General features: G+C 47.1%; 1 protein-coding gene and 1 non-coding gene across 2 annotated transcripts in view; both read right to left on the bottom strand.

The window, feature by feature from the left end:
- LAMA1 (laminin subunit alpha 1) overlaps window positions 1-17,526 on the bottom strand; it is a 376,319-nt gene that overhangs the window by 79,203 nt on the left and 279,590 nt on the right. Inside the window, exon 49 of the mRNA XM_063923508.1 lies at window positions 2,795-2,945. Within this exon, the coding sequence (XP_063779578.1) occupies window positions 2,795-2,945 (151 nt within the window). The remainder of the gene's footprint in view (window positions 1-2,794; window positions 2,946-17,526) is intronic.
- LOC134931307 (U5 spliceosomal RNA) lies at window positions 14,104-14,224 on the bottom strand. The gene has a single exon (XR_010179087.1). It is a non-coding gene; the product is annotated as a U5 spliceosomal RNA (small nuclear RNA).

The following is a 17,526-nucleotide window of genomic DNA, read 5'->3' as shown; positions in this document are numbered from 1 at the left end:
TAGGTACCGTTGGAGGCAATGGTAGGAAAACAGATTTTCCTCCCGTGGCCTCAGAAATCCATTTGTCCAATACAGGACCAAACAACTTCTCGCCACCGTAAGGTAACGCCTCTATACCTCTTTTGACCTCTGCCTCCGCTTGCCAAGAACGCAGCCAGAGTGCTCGTCGTACTGTAACTAGCGACGATGAAATGCAAGAATAGAGCTGACAGACGTCAGTAGAAGCTGTACATAGATACTCAGCAGCTTCACGGATTTGATCAGCAAGAAGTATAAGGTGATCGTCATGTAGGGCAGACTTGAGTTCTGTTATCCATACAATTAGCGCCGTAGTGACCCAAATGCCAACCAACCCAGGTCTAAGCAACACTCCTGCTGCTATATACATGGACTTTAGCATAGCTTCTATTTTACGGTCTGTAGGGTCTTTAAGCGTAGTAGCCGTTGGTACTGGTATGGTTAATTTCTTTGTAAGTTTTGACACAGACAAATCCACCATTGGCAGATTCTCCCATGTACATGACACAGACTCTGGAAACGGGTAACTAGACTTAAATCTGAGAGGTATAGAAAACCGTTTATCTGGATTCTTTCGTGTTTCTACTAACATCTTATTAAGAGATTCCAAAACAGGAAAACACATTGGAGATCTCTTTCGTTTAGTAAAGACGACCTCATCATTTGTCAGAGGCTCCTCAGTTTCTGTAAACTTCAGAGACTGACGCACCGCTCTGATGAGATTATCAATGCCTGGGCTGTCAAGATCTTCACTATCTGACTGCTGGTCTACTTCGCCCTCCTCACCCTCATCTTGCGCAGTGAGGGCTGGCATAGAATCGTCAGAATGCAACATAGCAGAAACTGGTAAATCATAAGACAAATGAAATGTATCCTTTCGACCCAAAATGGACTTGGACATTTGGCAAGACTGAGACCCGTCCGGTAGTTCTGGCGGTCTCACACGAGACTCAGATCTTGCCACTTCCCGCTCTTGTCGAGCGGCGGCCAATTCTGATTGCAATCCAGACATGACCTGTGTTAGCATAGCCCATGGAGGTTCCGGCAATGAAACCGGCTTTGAAACCGGAGTGGAAATTGTATTCGTAGCTGAATCCACAAAACATACTGTACATGTGGTAGATCCATCCGGCAACACACTCTTACAGACATTGCAGTGAAACTGCTTTTTTGTTTTTGCTGGTGCCTTACTCATTATGCAGACAGACAATACAATATACAAAGACAGACACTTGCACGACTCAGTAAAATTGTACTATGGAGTGTATAATATATATATATATATATATATATGGATGCAGTGCAGTGCACGTGGCCAGTACTATATGAAACCTGATATGAAATTCCCACTAACACCCCTGCGCCATCCGGTGGAGTAGAGATGTAGGGCTGGAACGTTCTGGAATCACAAACAAGAAGACACAGGAAGCATGGTTAAAATGGCCCCCATGCCCTGCTTACAGTTAGAATCACAGCGCAGGTTATAACATACGTCTGTATAACCTGTAACCACTTGTAGCAAAACTAACCCTGTTAACATAGGCATAACAGCCTATGTAATCACTGTTACAAACCCATGCAGCCTATGTTACTATATTGCTCACTTTCTCCCCCCTTGCAGCAGCGCTGCCTGTGAGGAGACTTCTCCCCCCTCCTGTGTGTACCACTGCGCCGGGAACCGGGTCCTGTAAGCCGGAGATGGAGTGCAGGGAGCCGGGGAGCGTACTCAGCGGGGAGATCGGCCGTGCTGCAGAAGTGCGGCCAGCGGGTGTGAGCGGCGGCCGACGGGTCTGAGCGGCGGAGGAGCGGCTCATGGCGGGCGCTGGTGGATGCGGCTGTGGCGGGCGCTGAGCCCCGTACAGCGCGGACGGCTGTAATTAGCGGCGGGTGCGGGCGGCGGTGACTAAACACGGACCCCACACAGCGGGGCGGCAGCGTGCGCTGACCGCCCCGTCCCCCCAGCATACCTTGTCTCCTGTAGGGAGGGCTGCGACGGGGCTTCTTTCTGTAAGCTCCGTCCAGCTCTTGCTGCAGTCAGTGAGTGAGCTGCGTGTGGCTGTGAGGGTGCTCTATGTGAGGACCGACACGCCATGCGCTGCCTCTGCGCAGCGGCACTATCCCGGACCCACGTTTTTTTATAAACTGGGAAGGGATGTGCTGAGTATAAAAAATGAAGATCAAAAATAAAAATGAAAAATAAATTCAAAGTAATTGTGTGGAGCTCCACACAACCCTGTTAGTGCAGTGAGCACAGAAAAAACACTGAGGTACTCTGGGATATAGAGGGGAGGAGAGTTCTAAATTTAAATATTCAGTGCCCTGTTCCTGCGGAAGCCGTCCATATCCCTAAGAGTACTCCAGTGACCCCTAGTGGATGAAAAAGAAATCCCAACAGCCAGTGAAATACCGAATGACGAAATCCCCACTCCACCAACCGAGTGGGAACAGAACCTGTGGCAAGGGAAGCAAGCCACTGGGCCCGAAGTGTGGCGAGCGCAGTAGGCCTCGCTGACAGGATTCCGGCAGATGACGAGATGCCGCTGTCGCTATACTGGTAAATCATACCGGACCCCATCAAAGAGCTATGTTTATGTTTTCCAAAAGTATACATCAATTTAGTAATTGAAAAGGGCTTCTTTGGGCTACTAAAGTCAAATTTTAAACATATTGTGACAATTATTAAAAAATCCATATGCATTTTGTTAAGGACCCATCAGGAACATCACAACAAGTTATTCTTAAGATGTATGTAAAAAAACCATGCACTCGATCTTACCGTTCCATTGGAGGCGAGATAAAGCAGTAGACCATTTGGGGAGAATGTGCGGAAATGGATGATTATCTGTGTAGTGGTAGAGCGCAGGGATCTTTCCACTGTGGAATACGCGCTGCCATCAAAATAGAAAGCAGGATCTTCATCCTGAGGACTAGAAAGAAGGTAAACTTCCATTAAGTACTTTAAATATGTTATTGAAGCATTAATACAAAAAAGATTTACACATGTTCAATGGCCAAAGTCAAGCAAATATAAAATAGTACATAAACATATCACAATCAAATATCAAAGAAACAGTGGTCCCAGTTAACAAAAGCAGAGGCAGTGAGTATATACGCAGGAGGCAGGGAAGGGACCATAACCAAAAACAGGTCAAATGTGAATCTATGGGGGTGTGGGATATAATATAGATGGTTAAAATGTTGACATTCCTTATGGCAATATGACAATGTCGACATGTCTGTTATGTCAACATACTCATAATGTTGACGATGATGTGATGTCAACATTGTTGACATGGCAACAATGTGTTTTTCTATCCCTAACAGTAACCCTAAGGCTAATGCAAATGTCACCAATTTATATGTCAACATTTCAGCCCTACTGACAGCATGAAGGTCGATCTTCTGGATATGAACATTTTGATTGTTGACACTGTCACTGTCGACTTAGTGACAGCATACATACAGGAGGACTAAGTTGTATCATGCATAAAGAAATATTTTTTTCTTAGCAGCAGCAATAACACAAAGGCTGGCCACCAGAGGCGTATCTAGCACGGGGCGAGCAGGGCACGTGCCCTGGGCGCCATGGCAGCCCCAACAGAGGGGGGCGCCACCGGCACCTGCACGGCCCACTCGCCCCATGCGTCAGGGATTCCGCCGACGCTACCCGCGGCGCTTTCCCTGTCTCCCCGGCTGCTGTGCCTGTCACAATAGACAGGCAGCGGCAGACAGGAGCCTCCCCCTACTCCCCCCCCTGCAAATTACGCGATCGCGCATGCGCGATCGCGACCGCGGAGGTGCGCGCATGCGCGTGCGCGACCTCGGGGGGGGGTGCGCGGCCCCTGAACAGTGCAGCCTCAGGTGAGCGTGCCGGGGTAAACTTTATACTTTCTTGCAGTGTCGGGACAGGGGAGGGAAGGGGGTGCGGGACATTGTGTGTGTGTGTTAAGTGTGTGTATGTGGGACATTGTTCTTGTGGGACAGTGTGTGTGTGTGTTAATTGTGTGTGTGTGTGTGTGTGTGTGTGTGTGTGGGACAGTGTGCATGTGTGTTGTGTGTGGGACAGTGTGTGTGTGTTGTGTGTGTTGTCTGTGTGTGTGTGGGACAGTGAGTGTGTTAATTGTGTGTGTGTGGGACAGTGTGCGTGTGTATTGTGTGTGTGTGTGTGGGACAGTGTGCGTGTGTGTTAATTGTGTGTGTGTGGGACAGTGTGCGTGTGTTAAGTGTGTGTGTGTGTGTGTGTGTGTGTGGGACAGTGTGAGTGTGTTAATTGTGTGTGTGTGGGACAGTGCGTGTTGGTTAATTGTGTGTGTGGGACAGTGTGAGTGTGTTAATTGTGTGTGTGTGTGTGTGGGACAGTTTGAGTGTGGGTTAATTGTGTGTGTGTGGGCAGAGGCGTATCTAGCACGGGGCGAGCAGGGCACGTGCCCTGGGCGCCGTGGAAGCCCCAACAGAGGGGGCGCCACCAGCACGGCCTGCTCACCCCATGCGACAGAGATTCCGCCGCCGCTACCTGCGGCGCTCTCCCTGTCTCCCCGGCTGCTGTGCCTGTCACACTGGACAGGCAGCGGCAGCCAGGAGCCTCCCCTCCTCCCTGCACAGTGTACTGTACGCGATCGCGCGACCTCGGAGGTGCGCGCGACCGCGATCTCGGAGGTGCGCGCGCGCGGCCTTAACAGGTGAGCGGGCTTTACAGTTATGTTTATATATTTTTTCTGTCGGGGGAGGGGGGTGCGGGACAGTGTGTGTGTGTTAATTGTGTGTGAGTGTGTGTTAATTGTGTGAGTGTGTGACAGTGTGAGTGTGTTAATTGTGTGAGTGTGTGACAGTGTGAGTGTGTTAATTGTGTGTGTGTGGGACAGTGTGAATGTGTGTTAATTGTGTGTGTGGGACAGTGTGAATGTGTGTTAATTGTGTGTGTGTGGGACAGTGTGAATGTGTGTTAATTGTGTGTGGGGGACAGTGTGAGTGTGTGTTAATTGTGTGTGTGGGACAGTGTGAGTGTGTTAATTGTGTGTGTGTGTGTGTGTGTGTGTGTGGGACAGTGTGAATGTGTGTTAATTGTGTGGGTGTGTTAATTGTGTGTGTGTGTGTGGGACAGTGTGAGTGTGTGTTAATTGTGTGTGTGTGTTATTTGTGTGTGGGACAGTGTGCGTGCGTGTGTGTTAATTGTGTGTGTGTGGGACAGTGTGCGTGTGTGTTAATTGTGTGTGTTAACTGTCCCGGCGGTTATTGGCGTCTGTAGTGTGCGCCCCGTCCTCCTCCGCTGCCGCTGACAGGAGCGGCGGTGTGCGGCTCTCCCCCTCCTCCGCCGGCTCCGTCCTCCCGTCGTGGCCCTGCAGTGTGTGCCGGTCTCCCCAGCAGCAGCAGCAGGTTAGTCTCTCTCTCCCCCCCCCCCCCTCCTCCTCCTCCCCCCCTCTCTCTCTCTCTCTCTCTCTCCTCCTGTGGATTGAAGTTTGTAAGTATCATTTTCACAGGTACCCCTATTGGATTCTACTGGACAAGTGGACGTGATCGGCGTGGGATGTAGGTAAGTAATCTGTCTCTCATTTTTACAGGTACCCCTATTGGATTCTACTGGACAAGTGGACGTGACCAGCGTGGGATGTAGGTAAGTAATCTGTCTCTCATTTTTACAGGTACCCCTATTGGATTCTACTGGACAAGTGGACGTGACCAGCGTGGGATGTAGGTAAGTAATCTGTCTCTCATTTTTACAGGTACCCCTATTGAATTCTACTGGACAAGTGGACGTGACCAGCGTGGGATGTAGGTAAGTAATCTGTCTCTCATTTTTACAGATTCCCCTACTGGATTCTACTGACAAGTGGACGTGATCGGCGTGGGATGTAGGTAAGTAATCTGTCTCTCATTTTTACAGGTACCCCTATTGAATTCTACTGGACAAGTGGACGTGACCAGCGTGGGATGTAGGTAAGTAATCTGTCTCTCATTTTTACAGATTCCCCTACTGGATTCTACTGACAAGTGGACGTGATCGGCGTGGGATGTAGGTAAGTAATCTGTCTCTCATTTTTACAGGTACCCCTATTGAATTCTACTGGACAAGTGGACGTGATCGGCGTGGGATGTAGGTAAGTAATCTGTCTCTCATTTTTACAGATTCTCCTACTGGATTCTACTGGACAAGTGGACGTGACCAGCGTGGGATGTAGGTAAGTAATCTGTCTCTCATTTTTACAGGTACCCCTATTGGATTCTACTGGACAAGTGGACGTGACCGGCGTGGGATGTAGGTAAGTAATCTGTCTCTCATTTTTACAGATTCCCCTACTGGATTCTACTGGACAAGTGGACGTGACCGGCGTGGGATGTAGGTAAGTAATCTGTCTCTCATTTTTACAGATTCCCCTACTGGATTCTACTGGACAAGTGGACGTGACCAGCGTGGGATGTAGGTAAGTAATCTGTCTCTCATTTTTACAGGTACCCCTATTGAATTCTACTGGACAAGTGGACGTGACCAGCGTGGGATGTAGGTAAGTAATCTGTCTCTCATTTTTACAGATTCCCCTACTGGATTCTACTGACAAGTGGACGTGATCGGCGTGGGATGTAGGTAAGTAATCTGTCTCTCATTTTTACAGGTACCCTTATTGAATTCTACTGGACAAGTGGACGTGATCGGCGTGGGATGTAGGTAAGTAATCTGTCTCTCATTTTTACAGGTACCCCTATTGGATTCTACTGGACAAGTGGACGTGACCAGCGTGGGATGTAGGTAAGTAATCTGTCTCTCATTTTTACAGATTCCCCTACTGGATTCTACTGACAAGTGGACGTGATCGGCGTGGGATGTAGGTAAGTAATCTGTCTCTCATTTTTACAGGTACCCCTATTGAATTCTACTGGACAAGTGGACGTGATCGGCGTGGGATGTAGGTAAGTAATCTGTCTCTCATTTTTACAGATTCCCCTACTGGATTCTACTGGACAAGTGGACGTGACCAGCGTGGGATGTAGGTAAGTAATCTGTCTCTCATTTTTACAGGTACACCTATTGAATTCTACTGGACAAGTGGACGTGACCAGCGTGGGATGTAGGTAAGTAATCTGTCTCTCATTTTTACAGGTACCCCTATTGGATTCTACTGGACAAGTGGACGTGACCGGCGTGGGATGTAGGTAAGTAATCTGTCTCTCATTTTTACAGATTCCCCTACTGGATTCTACTGGACAAGTGGACGTGACCGGCGTGGGATGTAGGTAAGTAATCTGTCTCTCATTTTTACAGATTCCCCTACTGGATTCTACTGGACAAGTGGACGTGACCAGCGTGGGATGTAGGTAAGTAATCTGTCTCTCATTTTTACAGGTACCCCTATTGAATTCTACTGGACAAGTGGACGTGACCAGCGTGGGATGTAGGTAAGTAATCTGTCTCTCATTTTTACAGATTCCCCTACTGGATTCTACTGGACAAGTGGACGTGACCAGCGTGGGATGTAGGTAAGTAATCTGTCTCTCATTTTTACAGGTACCCCTATTGAATTCTACTGGACAAGTGGACGTGACCAGCGTGGGATGTAGGTAAGTAATCTGTCTCTCATTTTTACAGATTCCCCTACTGGATTCTACTGACAAGTGGACGTGATCGGCGTGGGATGTAGGTAAGTAATCTGTCTCTCATTTTTACAGGTACCCTTATTGAATTCTACTGGACAAGTGGACGTGATCGGCGTGGGATGTAGGTAAGTAATCTGTCTCTCATTTTTACAGGTACCCCTATTGGATTCTACTGGACAAGTGGACGTGACCAGCGTGGGATGTAGGTAAGTAATCTGTCTCTCATTTTTACAGGTACCCCTATTGAATTCTACTGGACAAGTGGACGTGATCGGCGTGGGATGTAGGTAAGTAATCTGTCTCGAATTTTTACAGATTCCCCTACTGGATTCTACTGGACAAGTGGACGTGACCAGCGTGGGATGTAGGTAAGTAATCTGTCTCTCATTTTTACAGGTACCCCTATTGAATTCTACTGGACAAGTGGACGTGACCAGCGTGGGATATAGGTAAGTAATCTGTCTCTCATTTTTACAGGTACCCCTATTGGATTCTACTGGACAAGTGGACGTGACCGGCGTGGGATGTAGGTAAGTAATCTGTCTCTCATTTTTACAGATTCCCCTACTGGATTCTACTGGACAAGTGGACGTGACCGGCGTGGGATATAGGTAAGTATGTGTGAGTGTGTCAGTGTGTTTTAATACATTTTTACTGTCACGGTGTGTGAGTTGTGTTTTTATTTGGGTATTTTTTCTGTTGTAGAACTACAGGTACCGGCGGGCCCGTTATTTCCCTGCATGTTGGTACTTGAGGTTCTCCAAGTACCAGCAAGCGGGGGAGGCTTTCTGGGCCTTGTAGTTCCACAACAAAAAACAATATTCTTTTTTTACTTACATGGCTATCAGCCTCCCATCCACAGCCCACGGATGGGGGGGTCAGCCTCGGGCTTCACCCCTGGCCCTTGAGTGCCTGGAGGGGGGGTGACCCCTTGATTTAAGGGGTCCCCACTCCTCCAGGGAACCCCGGCCAGTGGTGACTAGTTGGGGGGGTAATGCCACGGCCGCAGGGACCTACATAAATGTGTCCCCCGGCTGTGGCATTATGTCCCTGGCTAGTGGAGCCTGGTGCTGGTTTTAAAAATACGGGGGGACCCCTACATCTTTTGTCCCCCGTATTTTTGGAACCAGGACCGGACTAAGAGCCCGATGTTGGTTGTCTAAATACGGGGAACCCCTGTCCAATTTTTTCCCAGTATTTAAACAACCAGGACCGGCTCAAAGAGCCCGAGGCTGGTTATACTTAGGAGGTGGGACCTCACTCAGTTTTTTTTTTACATTTTTAACCCATTCAGACCCTTCTCCATTAAGTTAATGGAAGCCCTGGACAACAAAATTGCATTCATGTCCTCCTCCCACTCCTTTCCCAGTACCAAACACAAATTATTATTTTTTTCTATAAAAATGTACAATATATCACAAGTATGATGAGCAGGCAGGCAGCGGGCATTGGCGGCATCGGACTGAGGTGCAAATTAGTGGCGGAGGGCTGGGTCAGTTGATGGTGGGCGAGTTTGTAAGCCCTTGGTGGTGGCAGCGGGCATCGGCTCAGAGGCAGTGGCGGGCATTGGCTCGGTGGCGGTAGGGGTCATCGGCAGGATTCGGCAGACATTATGGCTGTAGTGCCTCACCGCACGCCACTGGTGTGTGGGACAGTGTGCGTGTGTGTTAATTGTGTGTGTGGGACAGTGTGAGTGTGTGTTAATTGTGTGTGTGTGGAACAGTGTCAGTGTGTGTAAATTTTTGCAGTCCAGTGTGTGTGTGGGGGAGACAAAAGTATGAGAATGTGTGTGTAGTCTGAGTGGGTGTGTGTAGGATTTGGAGGTGGCTAGTCTGTGTGTGTGTAATCAGTGTGTGTGGGATGTACTAATGGCCATATACCGAAGAGAGTTATGTATTAAACCACGGGCACTGAGATGCCCTTCTCACTCACCATCCAGCTGGGTGGGCGAGCCGGGCGGGTGGAAAGCCAGCAGCAGGGGCAGCATGCCGGATATCAGCGGCCGAGGGTGGGGGCTGTAATGCACGTGCGGAGCCCAAAGCCGGAGATCAGCAGCATGTTGACCGGCAATAAGCAGCTTCTGCTTCCGCGTTCAACATGCTGCTGATCTCCGGCTTTGGGCTACGCAGGGTTCGGGGGATGGGTGTCCTCTGCCGGTGTACTGCAGCTCCGGGGGTGCGGGCTCCGGAGGCTTTCAGCACTGTTGAATATCCAGCTGCCTCAAGTATGTACAGCCCGCACCCTCTGCTGCTGATATCCGGCATGCTGCTGCTGGCTGTCCCCCCGTCCGGCTCGGCCACACAGCTGTATGGTGAGAAGGGCATCTCAGTTCCTGAGGTTTAACACATATGCCTCAGAAAATGGCCTCTGCGGTAAACGATACTAATGCTTACCGTGACAGTAACAGCGGGGAGGAAGGCGCACATCGGGATCCTGCAGCATGAAACAAGAACCCCTTCGGAGCGCAGCAGACCACACTGAAAAGGGTGCATACCCGGTGCGGTGCTCTGCATCCCGGGTGGTGCCGAAGATGTGGAGTGTCGGAGGTGGCAGAAGCGCCGCAGCTTGGGGTGAGAAAATAGGATTTTGGTACTTACCAGGTAAATCCTTTTCTTTGAATCCATAGGGGGCACTGGAGTACTCTTGGGATATGGGCGGCGTAGCAGAACAAAGGCACTGAATATTTAAATTTAGAACTCTCCACCCCTCCATATCCCTAGAGTACCTCAGTGTACGAACCCAGTGTTTTTACTGAGCGAACTACTATAGAGAGGTTGACAATGGAGAATTCCTATAACATAACGGACAACAACAAAGTTGACCCATAACGTTAGTGTCAACTAAACAGTTGACAGCATAACCGATAGACCTTTATAGTTTGAACCAATCGGTTAAAATGTGTTACCATAAGCTCCTTTGAGCTTAATACAAACCAGGTAAAACGTGTTACCCTAAGCTCCTCTGAGCTTAAAACAACCCAGGTAAAACTGCTCTGGGTGGGCGTCCAGTGCCCCCTATGGATTCAAAGAAAAGGATTTACCTGGTAAGTACCAAAATCCTATTTTCTTTTTCATCCACTAGGGGTCACTGGAGTACTCTTGGGACGTACCAAAGCTTCCCTCGTGGGCGGGAGAGCTGTTTGACACTTGTAACAGTAGGCAGCCAAAGCTAGATGCTGATGCCGCAACCATTCATAACGTGTAAACGTGCACAAACGTGGTGCACTGAAGGCTATGTAGCCGCGTCGTAGACGCTCCACGACCCGCTGGGTCTGACATTCCCACAGAACCTGTGGGATGAGCTATTACTGACGTAGGCGATTGTAACTTAGCCTTAAAGTAAGCCTGACTTGTAGTCATTATTATCCCACTGGATAATGTCTGCTGAGAAACTGGCTAACCCCAGTTGGCAGCATTATAGAGAACAAACAACGTATCCGTATCACGTACTGTAGACGTTCGGAACATATATAAACGCGTAATGCGTGTACCACATTCAGAATTCTAGAATGTGCTGTCAACACAGGAACCACTATTGGTTTATTGATGTGAAGAATAAGAAAGCGGAATTCGTCCGAAGATCTGCTTTGTCATGAGAAAACTCAAATACGGTGGCTTGGAATACAAGGCACCCAAATATGAAAACAAAACCCTTGCCGAAGCTAAGGCTAGAAGAAAAATGTTTTCCCAAGTGAGAAACTTAATCCCCATTTATTGTAAGGGTTCAAAATATGAAAACTGTAAGAAATCTGAACCCAACCTCAAGTCACCTGGCGCTGTAGGTGGGATAAATGGAGGCTGCACTTTGATGACACCTTGTAGAAAGGTGTGTACAGACGCAATAGAGTCAAACGTCTTTGAAAATAAGTTGACCACACAGATACCTGCACCCTCAGTGCAGATAAACGCAGTTTTCCATCCCACCCCGTTTAACAGAATACGGGTAACTTGAAGGATGATGTCGGAAACTTCCGAGCTTTACCACCTATGTAAGCACACCAAATTTTGTAATAATGAGCTGCCTTAAGCGGCTTACTAGCTCGTAACATGGTTGGTATAATACTGTAATGCCCTATTTCTTTTCTTAAGAGGGCGGTCTGAACCCTCACCCCGTCAACTGCAGCTGCGGTACATAGGTAATAGGTACATAGGTAACTATGGGTAAAAGAACGTTCCCTGTTGTAACAGGCTGGACGTATTATGAGCGGGCCAAGATCGTGTGCAAGTATTCCTTGGAGATTCGAGAAGCAAGCTCTCCGAAACCCATGAGATATCACTAGTATGACTGTGACGAACTGTCTTATGATCCGTTTTGGCAACGGAGAGAGCAGCGGAAAATGGTGGAGCCAGATACACGATGCTGAATGACCACACGAATGTGAGAGACTCCACCGCCACTGCCCTTGTGATCTGTTGTTTTGTACACATACTGAGCTTTTGTAATTGTGGCGAGATGCCATCATGTATACCTGAGGGTAACCCCCTTCTGTGGACTCACATATGAAACACCTCTGGATTTAATGTCCAGTTTTCAGGATCTAAATCCTGACGGGTGAGATCATCTGTCTAACAGATGTCCACTCACGGAATGAACCCCGTTGACATTATCACATAATGGTGTTCTGGGCAATTGAGGATTCGAGTTACCTGCCGCATTGCCATGCGGCTTCTTGGTTCTCCCTGGTTGTTGTGTATGCAACTCCCGTTGCGTTGTCTGACTGTTGGTCAGACTGAAAGCGAAGCATGTAGTGCATTGTAAAATGCACGGAGTTCCAGGACATTTATTGACAGCAATCTGTCGTGATCCGTTTCAGAACCTCTGTCGCTGATCTTTTTTAACTACAACTCCTGAACCTCTGAGACTCTCGTCCAGATTATATACACCCTCGCCCCTCTGTGGGAAACGCGAGTGAAGGCCGGCGAACTAAATCGCTTTGAAACACATCATTATTCTTAACAGGCGAATACAGCAATGTACCGCTAGTGTGCGTGTTTTGCACTAATTACTAGATGTACATTTGTTCTTGCTGGTGTAGTAGGTAAATGTCTTCGATTTACCGTATTTATAATCTTACCTAGGAATTGACGTAGTTTAGACGGAATTAGATGCGATTATTTTTTAACTTGATCTGCCACCGCAGTATACATTAGTAGCGCAAGTTAAAGGAACTTTGTTGAGACAGAGTTCTTATGAGCAGATCGTCTAAGTATGGAACGATTGTCACTGGCAGGTCTCTGAGATGAGCCATCATCACCAACATCACTTTGGTAAATACCCGAGGCGTTGACAAGAAGCCAAATGGTAGACCTGAAATGGTTAATGGTTGTGGCGTTTTGCAAACGCTAGAACCTGTGATGACCAAACCGGAATGGGTAAATACGCATTGTGAAGATCAAGTGAAATTATGCAATTTTGTGGCTCCAATATGCAAATACTAACCGCAGAAAATCCATTTTCAAACTGCATTAAGTGACTTGCTGATTGAGACTGCGACGGAGCTGTCTGGTTTTGTTACCCCAAACAGAGGGGAATAAGTAACCCTGACTCTGTTGGTGTACTACTGCCTGGTTATAAAGACAGCTGAAAACTAGCAGAGACTAAATGGCAACCTGCCAAACCGTTCGACAGAGGCAGTCTTATCCTTTAATCTGTAAATAGCTGAGACATCCATGAGTTGATGTCTGGAAACCCCGCAAATGTAACGTGTAAAGACGCGCTTCCACATTTGAAAATGGAGATGGCCTAAGAGGTCATCAAGCCACTGGCTTGCTGACTGTAGCGTCCTGTCGTTATAAGGCGTGACTGTTTTGTACCACCGCCTTGAAAAAACTGAAGTCTAAAGGGATTAAACGCCAGCACAAGTATTTCCGTTTTGATACTGGATGCGGTAATGGCTGAATATCAAATTTAGGACCAAACAAGCTCTGGCCTTGTCGCGCTTAAACTAGCGACGATGAAAAGTGAGAATCGAAGTAACCGGCGTTAGCAGAAGCTTTACAGATATACTCTGCAGCTTCTTTTAACAGTTTATTGTTTCCATACATAGTCTAGTGACCCAAATGTATCTTGGGTCTTTATAATGTTTGACACAGACGCATTTACCAATGGCGGATCGCGTCATTTTGGAAACGATTAAATAGTGGTTAGAGTCTACTTAGTCTCTGTAAAAACGTAGACATTGACTCACTGGGCCGCACTATCTGAGTGCTGGACTAATGTACCCTTCTCACTCGTAGTTATCGGTGTGAGATTTGACATAGAATCGTGCATTAAATTATAAGACCAGTTAAATAAACACCCTGGTACCCAAAGGGAAATTGGCCCTTTGGAAAGACTGTCCTTCGTTAGTGCTGGTGGAGTAACTTCCGAGACTCCGTTACCGCTCTTTTAATTTGAATTGCCAATGCAATTTTTAGTCTGCGCTAGAGCCTTACTCGCTATGCAGACAGACACCACAATAGTCAACGGACAGACACTTGCACGACTTATTGAAGTTATTATCATATATATATTTTATTGCTGAAAAGCATATTTATATGAAACTCATGGTTGTTTCTCTCAACGGAAATCTGTAGTAAAAAGCGAAAGCTTTATTCGATCTGAAGAGAAACCAGAGTATTCTTTATGTGAAAAGCAATTCACATGGGCATGTGAAACCCGAACCAAATTCCCACTAACACCCCTGCGCCTCTGGTGGCTTAGAGATGTAGGGCAGGAATGTTCCAGAATTACAAACTGGAAAAACAACAGGAAGCATGTTAAAATGGCCCCTTTGCCATGCTGACTGTGATAATCACCTGAACAAGTTACAATTGTTCAGTGTTAATATAGCCTCTTATACAGTATAATCACAGTATGGGTACAACACATGCTCTATGAATAAATATATATATATATATATATATATATATAGGCTCAATAGCCTATGATAATTACAGACATTAATATATATATGCTCAATAGGCTATTATACAGCATTAATATAGGCTCAATAGCCTATTTGATAATTACAGATATTAATATATAGGCTCAATAGCCTATTATACAGTGATAATCACATACATTAATATAGGCTCAATAGCCTATTATACAGTGATCATCACAGATATTAATATATATAGGCTCAATAGCCTATTATACATGATAATCATTAATATTCTGATATCACAGGACAGGTTATAATACATGTCTGCATTATTTACTGTCACCTCTGGCTGCATATATAACTGCTGTTTATATATGTATTTTACATACCCTTTCAGCAGTGAGTCGCCCGATTCCACCGCCCCCCTTCCCCCCTGTAACACTGTGTCTTCTCAGGAACAAGCGGGAAGACTTGCAGGGAGGCTTGCAGGGAGGCTGGCATCTGCGGTGCTGGGCGGTCGGACGGAGCAGCGGCCCGGTTGTCACCCTGTTAACGCTGTTAGTGAGCGTCTGCGGGTGGATGTTGTCGGCCGGACGGAGCGGCTGGGACGGGCGGACGTAGCGCTGCCGTCTGGAGCGAGTCTCAGACGTAGCGGCTGGGCGCTGTGGCGGGCGGTGCGTGGAAGCGGCATTCACTGTGACCCACCTAGCGGGGCGGCAGCCTGCGCTGACCGCCCCGTTCCCCAGCTTACCTTCCTCCTATTCAAGGCTGCGACGGGGCTTCTCTGTGTAAGCTCCGTCCAGCTTTCAAGTCATCTTGTTCCTGGCTGCGACGGGGCTTCTTTCTGTAAGCTCCGTCCAGCTTGTTCCTGGCTGCGACGGGGCTTCTTCTGTAAGCTCCGTCCAGCTCGTCTTTGATAACTTCTTGCTGGCTGTGACGGGGCTTCTTTATGTAAGCTCCGTCCAGCTCTTTGATCATTGCTTCCTGGCTGTGACGGGGCTTCTTTCTGTAAGCTCCGTCCAGCTGTTGCAGGAGACACTGCCTGTGGCTGTGAGGGTGCTCTTTGTGAGGACCGACACGCCATGCGCTGCCTTGCAGCGGCACCATCCCGGACCCATGTTTTTCCAGAAACTGGGAAGGAATGTGCTAAGTGTAAAATTAAAAATTAAAAAAAAAAAATCAAAATGAAAAATTAATAAATCTTCCATCCAAGTGTGGGAATCCCACAAGCCGATGTTAGTGCTTTGAGCACAGAAAAAACACTGGGTTCGTACACTGAGGTACTCTAGGGATATGGAGGGGTGGAGAGTTCTAAATTTAAATATTCAGTGCCTTTGTTCTGCTACGCCGCCCATATCCCAAGAGTACTCCAGTGACCCCTAGTGGATGAAAAAGAAACCGCTGCAGCCCTTCCGCTGCTAAACTCTGCAATTAGTCTATTAAGGGGGTGGTCTCCCCTCATCATAGTGCCCCACAGGCCATGTTAATTCTGGGGGTAGGATCCCCTAACTCTATAATGGGAATTTTGGCTCATATCATGTGCTGTAACGTGAATTTTGGCTCATACCGTGTGCTATAATGTGAATTTCGGCTCATACTATGTGGGGTAATGTGAATTTTGGCTCATTCCGTGTGCTGTAATGTGAATTTCGGCTCATACCATGTGGGGTAATGTGAATTTTGGCTCATACCATGTGGAGTAATGTGAATTTTGGCTCATACCGTGTGCTATAATGTGAATTTCGGCTCATACCGTGTGCTATAATGTGAATTTTGGCTCATACCGTGTGCTGTAATGTGAATTTCGGCTCATACGTGTGCTGTAATGTGAATTTCGGCTCATACGTGTGCTGTAATGTGAATTTCGGCTCATACTGTGTGCTATAATGTGAATTTCGGCTCATGCCGTGTGGGGCAACGTGAATTTCGGCTCATACTGTGTGCTATAATGTGAATTTCGGCTCATACCGTGTGCTATAATGTGAAAGGGGCACCAGTACTAGATAGTATAAGGGGTCCTACTACACTGAAGGACACGCCCCTTTTGAGTGACCACGCCCCTTTTCCAGAGCGCGCCGAAGGCGCACGCATAATTGCTATCTGCACTCTTTCATTCCACCTTCAAAAATTCAACTTCGACCACTGCACCTACATACACATACATACACACCCTGACATCTTTATATGCAGTGACACCGGTGGCGTCTGCACATACTTTCCTTTTGTATTTTTTTTTTTATTATTATCATTTTATTAATTTATTATTTTTATAAAAAAAAAATGTATTTTTTTTTTTTTGGGGGGGGGGGGGGGGGGCGCCATTATTGATCTTGCCCTGGGCTCCAAAAACCCTAGTTACGCCTCTGCTGGCCACATCATTTATTAGGAGTTCAGTATGTCTTCATTTGTACATTAATCACACTTTAAGATTTAATTCAAACATAGAAGGTTTTTTTATAGACTGCAAAAAGATAAAATCAAGGATCTGTCACTTGCTCCATTCTACTGTTTCTTTACACTTCCTCCATTAGTAATCTCATCAGCTTGTTCACTTTCCAATACCATCTATACTGATGGCGCTAAATCTACAGTACTTCTCCTACCCTGACCTCTCCAACTCTATCCTCTCGTATCTCTAACTGCCAGTATTTTCTGAAAGGTAACCAACATTGAACTCATTGACTTTTCCTCTTCCATGGTCCCACCACCTCTCCACTTATCTCTTTTTATTGATACCATGACCCTTGCTTTTGTCCCTCGTGACCGCTGCCTCGCTGTCATCCTCAACTCGATCTCTTTATCTTTCACGTTTATTTCTACATCCACAGCATCTCTCGGATTTGGCACTTCTTCATTAGTTAGGCAACCCAAATTCTCATCCACACACTCATCATTTCCTGCCCTGATTACTGTAACATTATTCTCCCAGAATTCCCTCACTTTGGTCTCTTCCCACTTCAATCTACATTTAATTCTGACGCCCATCTCATTTTCCTCTCTCACCATATGGCATCGGACTCACCCTCTGCAACCAGCTTCACTGGAGAGATGTAGTA

Source organism: Pseudophryne corroboree, chromosome 5, assembly GCF_028390025.1.
Source record: "Pseudophryne corroboree isolate aPseCor3 chromosome 5, aPseCor3.hap2, whole genome shotgun sequence".
Classification (NCBI taxonomy): Eukaryota; Metazoa; Chordata; class Amphibia; order Anura; family Myobatrachidae; genus Pseudophryne; species Pseudophryne corroboree.
Note: the sequence above shows the minus strand (reverse complement) of the source record. Positions and strands in the feature narration are given on the sequence as shown.